Genomic DNA, 13,684 nt, shown 5'->3' with positions numbered 1-13,684 from the left:
TTGTCATCAGTCTCAAATAGGTAAAAGGCATACAACCAATGTAATCTTTAATTGCATTTTAAGGCTTTTTTTCCCTAAGAGTCAGCTTTCATTGTGATTAAAGGTAAAATTTTTTCTAAATCCTCCTTTTGAAAGGATCTGCTCTGTAGATCCTTTGGTCACCTGCCCTTTTATTTCTACATCTAGGCTAAAATGAAGATAATAGAATTAGGGTCTTAAGTATTCATAATGCTTTTAACTGGTGATAAGAAGGAAGAAACCTATGGTTAAATATCCCAGAAATTTATTTAATGTTTGCTTGATACATTTTATATAGAAAGGTTGGGACTATTTGCTTTGGGTGCCCCTGGCAAATCTCACGGGAGCACTGAACTACGAGGGGGTGCCAATCTGGAGACATCAGAAATGGAAACCACAAGCCCAATTTTATGACTGTTCTTAGCTTAAAGATTTGTGTCTAGTGAAATCAGGCCACTCCCTTAAAAATGTATTAGAGCTACTATGTGAAAACAGCTGACATTCAGGAGGGCATTTCACGTTTTGGTCTGCTGGAACATTTAAATACTTGGAAATAAAAAATATTCAGCTTTGAAGTTTTCAATACTGGAAAACTTTCAAGTCTAGGGTTTACAGCCAGGAAGGGCTGCTCTGTGTTCCTTAAACTGGACTCTGTTTCCCACAAAGTTAATCTTCAGTTTTGGCTTCCATTTCTTCTGCATCATCATCTCCATCCACTTCTGCATTTTCTCTCTCAAGCCTCTCCAGTTGCCTTGCAAGCTCGGTCTCATCTGTATCTGTAACCACTTTGGGCTGTGGAAGCAGAGGCATAGTTTCAAAGTGAAGTGGTTAAATAGTACACAAATTCAATTTCAATACTATTACTGCATGGTATTTTAACTCTTTAAGAAACACTTCTTTCTAACAACTCTGCCATATCTATTGAGTGCTGACATATCACTAATAAATTCCATTAGATAAATAATAGAACAAATTTATGAGAACAAGACAATATAGGAAAAAGAAATATGTGTATTAAAATAGAATACTATTTGTCATTTTTTTTTTTTTTTTAAGATTTTATTTTTTCCTTTTTCTCCCCAAAGCCCCCCAGTACATAGTTGTATATTTCTCGTTGTGCGTTCTTCTAGTTGTGGTATGTGGGACGCTGCCTCAGCGTGGTCTGACGAGCAGTGCCATGTCCGCGCCCAGGATTCGAACCAGCGAAACACTGGGCCGCCTGCAGCGGAGCGCGTGAACTTAACCACTCGGCCACGGGGCCAGCCCCTACTATTTGTCATTTTTATAAACAAAAACTGAAAATATAATAAAAATAATCTCAGTGGCTGTATCTTTCAAACCCACAAAAAGATGTCCTATAAAAATGCATCTTCTGGGTTCAAAATAAGTTACTTACTATTCCTTTCCACAGAAGGAATCATACACACACATACACATATGAAATTTAGGTTTCATTCTTGTTGAGATGATGAAAACTACAGGAGACTACTCTTGTTTCTAATCCTGAGATCAAATTTTAAGCATTCCACATTAAATTCTGACAATAACTAATCACTCATTTTCATTGTATTTTTTTTTTTCCCCTGGAGAGGTAAAAAACCTAACACCATCAGTGACCACAGTCTGAAATAACCATCCCAAGACAGTTCTTATTGACTTATAAAAAGCCCTTTTTGGAACCGTCTAAGTCAATGATTCTTTTATGCTTAGCAGAGTTGTAATCCTAAATGTATCTCATGTTTTAAAAGGCAGTGATTAGGTATTTTAGAATACGAATCATTTAGATGATTTAAATTTCTTAAAAACAAGGCAAAAACAGTATTGATCTCACCTCCATTTGCACATTGAAGACACCCCTCTTTTCCTCAATCTTTTCTTTGATAACAGCCATAGCTTGATTGAGGACAGAGAGACCTTCTGTTCTCTCCAGGGTTGTTGTAGTCATCACATACCGAGGAGGAGCTATTAGATTAATCTAAGATGACAAAAATTCAACATGAATGTACCTACAGAACACACATTAGGATGTTTGAGAACTGTTCTGTTAATCTGCTGCCTTAACAAATCACCCCCAAAACTTAATTTCCAATTCCGTAGGTCAGCAAATTTGGGGTGGTTTGTTAATGTAGCAAAAGCTAACTGATACAGTGATCCAATCCAGTAGAATATACAGTCCACTGCAGTCCTGAACATGAAGAATTATGACTTCTGGGTGTCTTTGGTGGCAAAACTAACTACAGTAATTATCAGCATAATGGATTATTTGTCTTTAAAACAAACAAAAATTCCTATGTGGTTCTAAACTAAGCTGATAGAAGAAATTCTTAAGAGATTGTGAATAACAATCATCCAGTTAATTTTACCACTAATGAAAGATTCAGACCAAACCTTCTAAAAGTTGTGTGTGAATATGAGAGAATATGCTGCCCTTTTCAAGATTCTATGAGCATTATGGGCACAGTAACTCTTTACTGTAAAGGAGGTTTAGCATAGCTAGTCCTCTGGCACTAAATACCAATAGGAATCCCCATCTACTGTGACAGTAGCAGTGACTGCAACTAAAAGCCTAACCATAATCGTAAATATCCCCTAGAAATAACAATGAAAACCACTTTTCATAACACTTGTTATGAAACATGATCATAAAAAAATCTGATTTGGTTTAGGTAGATAATTCAGCAAGGAGGGAAAAAATGACTACTCACCTTGATGGGCATAGTTTCTGTAGAACAATTCAAACCTGCTCTCAGGGCTTCTTTTACGGCATCAATGCCTTCATAACCATAACAAGCCACTTCAATATCTAAAATTATAAAAATTCAAATGCTTATACCAAAAAATGCAAAAAAATGTTTAAAAGCTTAAAAGAAATCAGAGATATGGCAGGTACGCTGGTATTCAAATACTTATGAAAGCTTTCATCATCCTTTCAATTAGAAACTAATCCCAGCTATTAACTTTCATAATTAAAAATATCTGAATATGCAATGAAATCATATCTTCTCATCCACATCAAGCCCCTGAATGATGAAACTATAAAAGACAGAAACAATTAACAAACACCGTGAATTCTGGCTATGCCTGGGTTAGAATTCTGATTCCAACCTCTCTCTGTGCCTCAATTCTTTATTTGTGAAATGGAGATAAGGTGTGTTATGAAGACTGAATGAAACAATAACTGCAAATTATTTACAGTTTAGAAATTGCATGCCCTTCGACTCAGTAGTTCTACTTTTAGGAATGTGACTTACAAAACACTTGTATAAATGAGTAACTATGTATATATAAGGGTGTTAATTTGCAGTTTTTCATAAAAATGAAAAATTTGGCACAACCTAAATGTTCTTCACGAGGGCACTGGTTTATGTTAAGGTTTATCGTTCTATGGAATATTACCTAGAATTAAAAAGAACGAAAGATTCCTATGTTCTACATGGAAGGGCAGCCTTGATACACCATGTAGAAAAATCCAGTTAGAGAAAATTTTGCATAGTATTATCGCATCTAAGAACAGAAAAATTTATATCAGAATATAAACAGCATACTTTCCTATACATATATGTGTATAGGAAAAATGTCTGAAATATTCCAAACTATTAACACCATTAATCCAGACACAGGGGAGGATATTACTGTATTGTAAGAATATTTTAAAGCATCTACTAAAACAAAATAAACACCCTCCTTTATAAAAAAAAAAAAAGGCTAACAAGTTAGCTGAACTCACGACAGTTTTCACTCATGTCAATATACACATTTTATGATGATTCAGTAGAAGTAAAAATAATGAAAAACAAACATTTAGAAAAATTTATAGATGTTGATGTAGCAACATATTCTTTGGTAAGGCTCATTATTTAACAGCTTTTTTGGGACATGCAAAATATTTTCAACATCATTTAAAAAATCATTTACCTGCTCGAATTTTGACTGCCTGTGGGGTCAAACGCCTATTAATATTGTTAATGAGTACTTCCCGTTCATCTTCATTCAAATCTAAACTGTCCAAAATAGAGGGGTCCCTGATAAAAAAATCAACACCAAAAGGTCAGCGTTACTTTACTGATAACTGTAATACCAAACACAATACGCAATAATGTTTAAGAGCACAGGCTTCAGCATCAGAATTAGAGTTCAAATCTTAGCTTTACACTTAAGTAACTATGTGTCTTTGAGTCTTTCCAAACACCTGTTTCTAAATGTGTAAAATGAGGATGAAAACAGTGTATCTCACAGGATTTGTGGTATTAAACGAGATAATGCAAGTAAAGCACTTAGCAGGCTATGACAAATAGAAAACTTCCAAGTGATTATTATTAAAAGAAAAATTTTAGAGATCTGGCCAAAGCAAGCAATTTAAAATGTCTCCTAACACATAGGACATCCCACTATAATCAAGCATTTCCATGTAATTAGCAGTCCCTGCTTTAAGGAGCTTATAATCTAGCATGGAAAGAAAAATATGGAAAAAAATTTAAAAATAAAAGTGCACCCCCAGGCGTCAGGAGGGGAAGGTATTACTTTCAGTTACTGGGCTCAGGAAGGGCTTTATGGATAAAGTGGCATTTCAACTGACTCTCCTAAGTGCCACAAGACAGGGACCAGGGTCTTAGTCACTGGCCTGTTTGCTGAATGAATAAATTAAAAAATGAAATCATCACTAAGAGAATAGTAGGAGTTTAACAAACAAAGGTAGAACTGTTGTAAGAAAGTAGGATGTATTAAAAAAGGAATGGCATAAGCAAGCATAAGGCTTAAAAATCACAGGTTGAGGAATGAGAGGCAAAAGAATTCGGGTGAGGGATCTTCATTCAACTAATACTGCCTACAAAGCAACAAGAAGACAAACCAACAAAAAAATGGGCAAGTGAGATGAACTGATGTTTCATAGAAGAAATACAATCAATAAACATAAGAAAAGCACAACTTCACCAACAACCAACAGAACGCAAATCAAAATAAGATACTATTGTACATCCATCAGTTTGGCAAGAGGCAACAACATCTGAGATGTACACCAAATATAGTGCATATCACCTTACCAAATTTAGTGAGGATGAAGAGAAATAGGAACACTCATACAATTGCTGGAGGGAATATAAATTGTAGAACCAATTTGGAGAGTATTCTGGCAAAAGTGAGTAAATTTAAAGATACATACAATCAATCCTATGATTCAACAAGCCTATTCTTAGGTATATACCTTAGAAACTCCCAAATGCGTACACAGAGACTGTACATCGATATTCATCATAACATTGTTTGAAAAAGGGGGACAACAAAGCAAGGCAGGAATTACCTAAATTTCTCTTAATAGAGGAACAAATACAGCATATTCTCACAATGAAATACTACATAGACATTAATATGAAGTAGGCACACATCTATCAATTTGGAGAAATCCTGTTCACTAACAGCCTTATGAGTAAAAATGCAAGGTACAGAAAGATAAAGAATACATTTTAAATACATGAAATGCTTTTATATCTATTTTATGGATACATACATGTATTAAAACCATAAAAACATAAATGATAATGATACATACTAATTTCAGAATAGTGGTTACTACTGATGAGTGAGGGGAATGGGTTGGGAGGGGTAAAATATTGCTTCCAACTATCTCAGAAATTTTATTTCTTAATTAAAAGAAAAAATATGAAGCACATGTGGCAAAGAATTAGCATTATTTAAATCTGGACAGTTGCTGCATGGCTGATGAAGCAAGTTAAAGGGAAAGGAATAACATATGCCAAGGCCGAGTGGTAATGGAGGGGGTGCTGGAGATTGAAGCTAGAGAGGTAAGCCAGGGCCAGATGACAGCAAGCTAAGAAATGTACTGAGGAGTGCAGGATTGAAGTCAGGGAAGACAGCTGTATAAACCAGTGCTTAATGGTTGACAGCATAAACTCTGGATGGAGCCAGCATGCCTACGTTTGAATTCTGGCAAATTCTACCATTTGCTATGTGAACTCGGACAAATTATTTAATCTCTGCCTCAGTTTCTTCATCTATAAGGTAGGGGATTAACAGCACTTATACTATAGGTTGCTGAGAGAATTACATAAATGTCAGCTATTATAATCATCATTATTCTTCTCACCTTTCCCACAACATGATATAAAAAAAAGTCACATGGCGGGTAAACTGGAAGGTATCTGGAGAACCAAATGAGTCGGCTTGCTAGAGGCTCTAAGTCCCAGGTGCCACTCAGCCGTTCTGAGGGCTGAGGGGACCAATATCCCATGGCAGCACAAGGGTTGGGAAAGTAACCTCAGTGCAGGAGTGAGGCTGCTTACGGAGCATTAACACTCAGGAAGGAGTGGAAGTTGCAAAAGTAGGGACCGTTAATACAGAGAACTGAAGAAGTCTGGCTGTTAAAAGGAGAGGACATAGTGTTTGCTATAGGAGAAAGTAGAGGAAGGCTGAGAAGTTTGTTTTTTAGTATAAATGGGAGAAATGAGAGTATTATTTTTATGCTGATAGAGCAAAATCAATAAAGGGAAAGGCTGAAGACTCAAGAGAAGGAATAATGGATGGAAAGATCCCTGAACAACAGCTGGGCCCAAGTGTAAGATTAGTTTGAGAGCAGAAAGTATATGAATCCCAGTGTGACAGGAGCATGGGGGTAATGACAGGTGGGATGGAGATAAATTTGCTGAGATAGTGGAAGGAAGTAGAGGAGACACTGTGCACTGGCTTCTATTTTCTTTATAAAGAGCACACCAGCTGGAAGAGAGCAAAGAGAGGTGGAGTGGGCATCTGAGGAAGAGTGTGGGGAAGCTCTAAAATAGCCACTCTAAAAGTGGGAGGAAGAACTGATCAGAAGCAGAGAGAATGTGGGGCAGCAGTGAAGGCCCAGCTGAGGTTGGAAACCATGGATATGCAGTGGCACCAACCTGCAAGCCTGTGGTTTGTCCTAGCAGCACCCAGCAGTCTACAAGTGCAGAGAAGGCAGGAACATCGATCCAAGGCTGGATGCAACAGAAGGAAAAACAGGGCAAAAGCTTATGATACTGGCAAGAAAGTTGTTGAAATGATGGACCATGGTGTATCTATGCTGAATAAGAAAGAGAAGGCAAGAAACGGTGAAAAGACAGGGAGAAAAAAAGGTTTGGAATTGGAGCCTGACTTTCACGTAAGAATTAAGAAGACATAGAATAGGACTAACTATGGGGGAGCTGGAAGGACAGGAGGCTGTGGTAAAAGAAAAGAATGTTGTGAATCAAAGGTTCTGGAGGCAGAGTGCATCCTGGTGATAGTAAGACCCAGCTTGAGGCCACGTGGAAGACTGGCTAAAGTGCATGGGCTGAAGCTCTAAGGGACTGAAGTAAAGAAAACAAGAAGTTTCAGTTTTAAATGAGACATCTGAGTGGTCCTGAAGTCACCTAGGACAATAACAAAACCAGGAGAGGAAAATATGTAAGGGAGTAGTGTGAGATGAATCCATATGGTTTATATAACTGTGTAACTAGGTTATATAAAATTACACAGGCCTGGCTATATAGAATTGGCCCACATCATGGGCCTTTTATACTGAAATATTTTAATCTAAATTTGGCAAGGACTTAATACACAGATGTTGTACTGTTAAATGTCAGGCTCTCAACCTGTGTGCTAGACCCAGCAGCTGTGATATCAAGGTAGAAGCAGAGCCAAGAAGGTGTCCTTACGAGACTGCATGCTTAAACGCATCATAGGCACCGTATCCGGGTCTCTTGTACTTGTCATCAAAGACCCAGGCAGTCCTCTGGAACAGGCTTTCCAGCTGCTCATCCTTGGTGTACTCTAACACCTCAGCAACATGACGAAGAATGCTGTAAACCTAGAAACAAAAGGAAGAGCTCAACAACTCAAAAGGAAGAGATCTATTAAAAAACCAGATATTTTTACATTTTAGTAGATAGCATATAAAAACAAATCTTTGGTTAATTTGACTATAATAACTCCTTAACAATAAAAGATTGCCATAAAACAAACTCTTTCTCCATAGAGAAATATTTGCTGTCCCATAACAGTTAACTCAAATGGGTATAACAAGTAGAAACAGTACAGAACTTAGCGTTCTAAGACCCAGATCAAGGCAACTCTGGGGCAAATTAATCTCTGAATTTATTTCCTCATCTGGAAAAGGGAGATGCAGGTATCTCTCCATTTTACTGAAGAGAGCTCTTACATAGATCAAATATATACAAATGCACACTATAAATGGGAAATATGATACAAATGTATTATACAAATCCTGTTATACAAATGTAAGCTATTATTACTACGACTCCACATGAGAGCATGGAACCAGCAATGAGATTTCAGTATTTCTTTTGCTCTGTTATCATTTAACAGTTATCCTTCAATCCTACTCACCTCCTACCCACTGCTGCCAAACTTTTTCTAAACTCCTAAAAATAAAAGGGCTTAAAGAAGAGAAAGAGCATAAGAAAGGAGGTTTTCATGTTAATTACACATGAAAATTAAATGATGAAAGGTACTAAGACCGGCCATTTCATTGCACTATCTTATCAGGATGATAAGATCTACTAACATACCCATTTTACAATATCCTAGGGGGAGACAAGACAAAACTGAAGTTTCCTAGAGCAGTGCTCCTCAAATTTGGATTTGCAAACTTCGTGGGGCTTGAGATCCTGCATTTCTAATAAGCAGTCACGTGACATCAACGCTGGTGATCCAGAGACTACACTATGAGTGGCAAGGTCCTCGAGTTTATTAAAACGGGATTTTACCAACAGTGTTTTCAAACGTGCAAACCATACTGCAGTAACAGCAAACACATCAGTAAAACAAGGGGAAAGATTTGGGTAATGGTCTGATGGCTTTTAGATTTTTATTCTCTTTTACTGAGATTAAGCAAAATTTTTAAAATCTACTCTTCATTTAAACATTGTTTTCTCGGCATTCTATCTTGAAGACAGAAACACATGGCAGAAGAAAACAAAAGAGAAGAAGGGCAAAGAAAACAGAAACAATGCAAACAGTGCCATTAAGAACCAAAGACCTAGGGAATGAAGGATAACTTGAAAAGGACCAGAGAACAGAAAAATATGGACAGACGATGAAGACATGAGTGTTATGGTTTTACTAGTGCTTACTGTGGATAAGTAGGAAATTACAGCAAAAATAGCAAGAAAAGGAAGAAGAAATAACCCTAACAAAGGAGGGGGAAAAACCCCAAACCAGTAAAAGGCCCCTGCCTTGCTTTCCTGGATTCACAGACATTTTACAAACCCTTGCTCATTGGTGGTTTTTTTTTTGTTTTGTTTTTGGTGAGGAAGATTGTCACTGAGCTAACATCTGTGCCAATCCTCCTCTATTTTATGTGGGGTGCCACCAGAGCATGGCTTGATAAGTAGTGCTAGGTCCACGCCTGGAATCCAAACCTGCGAACCCCGCACCTCCAAGGCAGAGTGCATAAACTTAACCACTACACCACCAGGCCAGCCCCACTTGTTCATTCTTAACATACAACAGCTGGTTGTCTCTGTGACCCTTACCCCAGAACAGAATTGAAAGTCAAGACCTACATCTTTTTTTTTTTAAAGATTGGCACCTGAGCTAACAACTGTTGCCAATCTTCTTACTTTGTTTTTTTCCAGTTGTGGGTCCTTCTAGTTATGGTATGTGGGACGCCACCTCAACATGGCCTAATGAGCAGTGCCATGTCCGTGCCCAGGATCCGAACCGGTGAAACCCTGGGCCACCGAAGTGGAGCATGTGAACTTAACCACTTGGCCACACAGCCGGCCCCAAGACCTACATCTTAACTACATGTTATGACAAGCCAAATCAGCTGAAATCACCCATAGTTAATTTAACCAAAAATAGCTTAAAAACACTAATTACCAATACTGATTTGAGAATATTAGATCATAAGCAACGCTTTAAGGTAGTAACACCATGAGATAAAAACACTGTGGTCATACTCTTTTGAAATTAAGCCTTCAAATTAATTTTCTAGGTAACACATAATTGGAAATGGAAATAGAGTTACAGTTAGTTAAACCTAAGTTTAGTTTTTAATTTTTCTGCCAGGAACATCACATGCTGATTATTCATTAAGCTCCTAAATAGTGGACTAATTTGACTGAAAAATCAACTTACAGTTTTGGATTTGGTGAATTTATCTTCACATTTGATTGCTTCCTCTGGAGAAACTCTTCTTTTTGACAAATCAATGTATCCTGTAAGAAAAAATTTTGAAAAAAATTATCACTGTCCAGGTGCCACTGTACCACTGTAACAAATTTTCACAGCCAGATTGTTTAACTGGCATACCTACACTTATTTCCCACTAAAACTGTATCAACAAAATACTGCATACGAAGTAGATGACATTTTGTTTTCAGAAATGGATATTTATTATCATGTAAGTGTACATTCTCTCATACCTTGGTGGAGGGAACCAATAATTTTCAATTATCCAAATGAAAGTTTATCAAAAGATTCTGTGTCTATCTGGCATCCATGCATCACAGGGTCAATTGTATTAACTATATTTTCTGTATTCTTGATGCTCTGACATTTGTGGCCTGGCTGACTGGGGAGAGACTCCCCTTCCACGGGCTAGCCAATTTTAGAGAAAGCAAAGGGCTCACGTGGAGCAGCCTTTCATACACAAACTAAGCAATCCAGAGCCCACGCCCCCAACCATCTCCTCATCAACATCTCACACACCAAGCCAATATTGCGTCTGCCCTTGATCAACCCAGCATCAGGTACCAGACAACTTGGGACAGCTCTAATGCCCCAAGGCTTGCCAAAACTATTCAAACTAGCCAACCCTAACCTGTTTACCCCGACCTGCCTTGCCTTTCCCACGTAAAACTTAATAAAGGCTCTGGCCTAGGCTCCTCGCCCCCGACTCCTTCTGCCTCCTGACCAAAACTGGTGATTCCTCATGTGATTCAGCAAGGCATGGCATGGATGTCCCCATCTCCTAGAAGACTTCAATAAAAATCTTTCAATGGCACTGGCCCCTTCATGTTGTCAGTCACCTCTATAAATTAAAATCCCATGGGTACAAAACGAGACAAGCAAATAAGAATTTTAGAGGAAAAAAAACGGTCTTTTATATTTACCTATATATTTTCCATTTCAGGCATCACATCTCTTTGGCCTGAACAACTTTACCATTTCTTATAAAGCAGATCTATTTGGTAATAAATCCTCTTAGTTTCTATTTACCTCAAAATGTCATTTTGGTCTTCATTGTTGAATATTTTCTTTAGATACAGAATTCTGGTTTGACAGTTTTTTCTTTCAGTGCTATAAGATGTCATTCAATGCTCTGCCCTCCAGTATTTCCAGTAAGAACGCCATAGTAATTTCTATTACTGTTCCCCTGTAAATAATGTGTCATTTTCCTCTGGCTATTTTCAAGATTTTCTCTTTATCTCTGTTTTTCAATAGTCTGCTGTGCCTAGATGCTGCCTTATCAATATTTATCCTGCTTGAGGTTGGCTGAGCTTCTCCAATTTGTACATTTACGTTTTTTCAGCAAATATGGGAAAGTTTTGGCCATTATTTCTTCAAATATATTTTCTGCCCTTTTCTTTGTCCTCTTCTTTTGGAATAGAGTTTTTGATAACTTGCTAAGTTGCTTTTTTTCCCTCTGTTCCTCAAATAGGTTCCTTTTTTTGTGAGGAAGATTGGCCCTGAGCTAACATCTGTGCCAAACTTCCTCGTTTTATGTGGGATGCTGCCACAGTGTGGCTTCACAAGCGGTGCTAGGTCCTCGCCTGGGATCCAAACCTTTGAACCTGGGCTGCCGAAGTGGAGCACACAAACTTAACCACTATAACACCAGGATGGCCCCCAAATTAGTTCTTTTTAAATGAACTATCTTCAAATTTCACTCAGGCTTCCGTCGTCTTTAATTTGCTATTAGGCCATCCACTGAATTTTTTTTTTTCCTGAGGAACACCAGCCCTGAGCTAACATCTGCCACCAATCCTCCTCTTTTTTTGCTGAGGAAGACTGGCCCTGAGCTAAGATCTGTGCCCATCTTCCTCCAGTTTGTATGTGGGACACCTGCCACGGCATGGTTTGACATGCAGTGTGTAGATCCACAACTGGGATCCGAACTGGCAAGCCCCTTGCCACCGAAACAGAACATGCTAACTTAAGGGCTGTGCCACCAGGCCGGCCCCCCAGTGAATTTTTTAGATATTACACTTTTCATTTCTAGAATTTATATTTAGTTCTTTGTCAGAGTCTGTAATTTCTTTACTGAGATTTCATTTTGTTCATTCATTACAAGCATATTTTTCCAATAACTTGAACATTTATAATATCTGCTTTAAAATCCTTATCTGCTAATTCCAACATCAGGGTTGTCTCTAGTTAGTCTCCATTGCTTGCCTTTTCTCTTCTACATGGTTCATATTTTCCTGTTTCTTCAAATGGTTAGCAATTTTGGACTGGATCCTGCACATTGTGAATGATATGTGGCAGAGACTCTGAATTTCATTATGTTCCTCTTAAGGATACTGATTTTTTGTTTTAGCAGGCAGTTAACTTCTCTGGATTTAAGCTCTGTCTCCCCAAGTGGAAGGCAACCAAAATCTGTTTAGATTTTTACCCTGTTGGGCTGCTTGCAGTTCACTCTGTATATTAGTAGTTCACAGGTCAGTTAGAGATTTTGGCAGAATTTATACATAAAATTTGGGGCTCTCCCTCTGTGTGTCTCCTTTCTCTTATCCCTATCAATACTTTCCAAGTGCTGTGGTTGTCCAGAACCCTCATCTCTGGTTCTCAAGCCATTAAGACTACAGGTTTCCCACTAGAATTTTAGCTGCCCTGCTTGAAGCTGTCTGTAGTATGTGCTCAGACAAAAAGCTGTAAACTTATTTAGTGCAGTTCCTTTCTTCCAAGTGTCAACTTGCCTTCAGTTTCAGCTGCATTTGGTTGCTCCTACTGTCTTTAGGTGGGTTTTTTTTTAACGTTTGTTCAGGGCGTATAGCTATTGTGTTGAAAAGTCTGTCCAATAAGACCTAATCTTCTAGTATCAGAAACGGAGAAAAGGATCCCCTCTATAGGATCTTCTGTACCTTGCTTTTTTTCTTACCTACTCTGGAGATTTTTCCCTATCAGAATATTCAGACATCGTTCCATATAAAATTGCATGGATCTGTCACGATTTATTTAACTATGATTTTGACTTTTGTTTCCTGTTTTTAATTAATACTGTACAAACAATGCTGTTATGGAAATATTTTTACATGTATCTATTATACTTATGCATGTATACCCTTTCATTTTTTTCTAATTGCAGTTGAAAATATATTTGATTTCTTCTTGTGTATATATTTTATATAATAGAAAATACAAGATAAGACACCATTCTAGGTCCTACTGAGGCAGTAATGTGAAGCCTTACACAAGTTTAAGGAATAGTTTCAATCTTCAAGTAGTTTAATAATGGAGGGGACTACAAGTAAGTCATATCAAAACATTTAGAATAATCAATGTGGTAAATGGTAGTCACTACTAAGGGCTAACAAGTCTCCAAAGTTTATCATCTAAGCTTCTAATCAGAACAAAATAAAATGTCAGTTATGCATAAAATTAATCACTTACAGAAGTACAATTAACTAGATGGCTGACAAGATTCAGAAAGACAAGTTCAATCAAGATGACTGATTGGTCT

The 13,684-nt window shown here is 37.6% G+C and overlaps 1 protein-coding gene across 2 annotated transcripts in view; it reads right to left on the bottom strand.

Annotated features, from left to right (window-relative positions):
* Positions 1–266: 266 nt before the first annotated feature.
* The window catches only part of EIF2S1 (eukaryotic translation initiation factor 2 subunit alpha), a 19,294-nt gene continuing 5,876 nt past the window's right edge, over positions 267–13,684 (bottom strand). For both annotated transcript variants that reach the window (XM_008537350.2, XM_070594086.1), the window contains exons 3-8: positions 10,138–10,217; positions 7,692–7,843; positions 3,934–4,040; positions 2,724–2,821; positions 1,850–1,993; positions 267–810 (exon numbers count right to left, since the gene is read on the bottom strand). In XM_008537350.2, the coding sequence (XP_008535572.1) occupies positions 685–810; positions 1,850–1,993; positions 2,724–2,821; positions 3,934–4,040; positions 7,692–7,843; positions 10,138–10,217 (707 nt within the window). In that variant the 3' untranslated portion in view covers positions 267–684. The remainder of the gene's footprint in view (positions 811–1,849; positions 1,994–2,723; positions 2,822–3,933; positions 4,041–7,691; positions 7,844–10,137; positions 10,218–13,684) is intronic.

The sequence above is a fragment of the Equus przewalskii genome, chromosome 25 (genome assembly GCF_037783145.1).
Source record: "Equus przewalskii isolate Varuska chromosome 25, EquPr2, whole genome shotgun sequence".
In the NCBI taxonomy this organism is placed as follows: Eukaryota; Metazoa; Chordata; class Mammalia; order Perissodactyla; family Equidae; genus Equus; species Equus przewalskii.
Note: the sequence above shows the minus strand (reverse complement) of the source record. Positions and strands in the feature narration are given on the sequence as shown.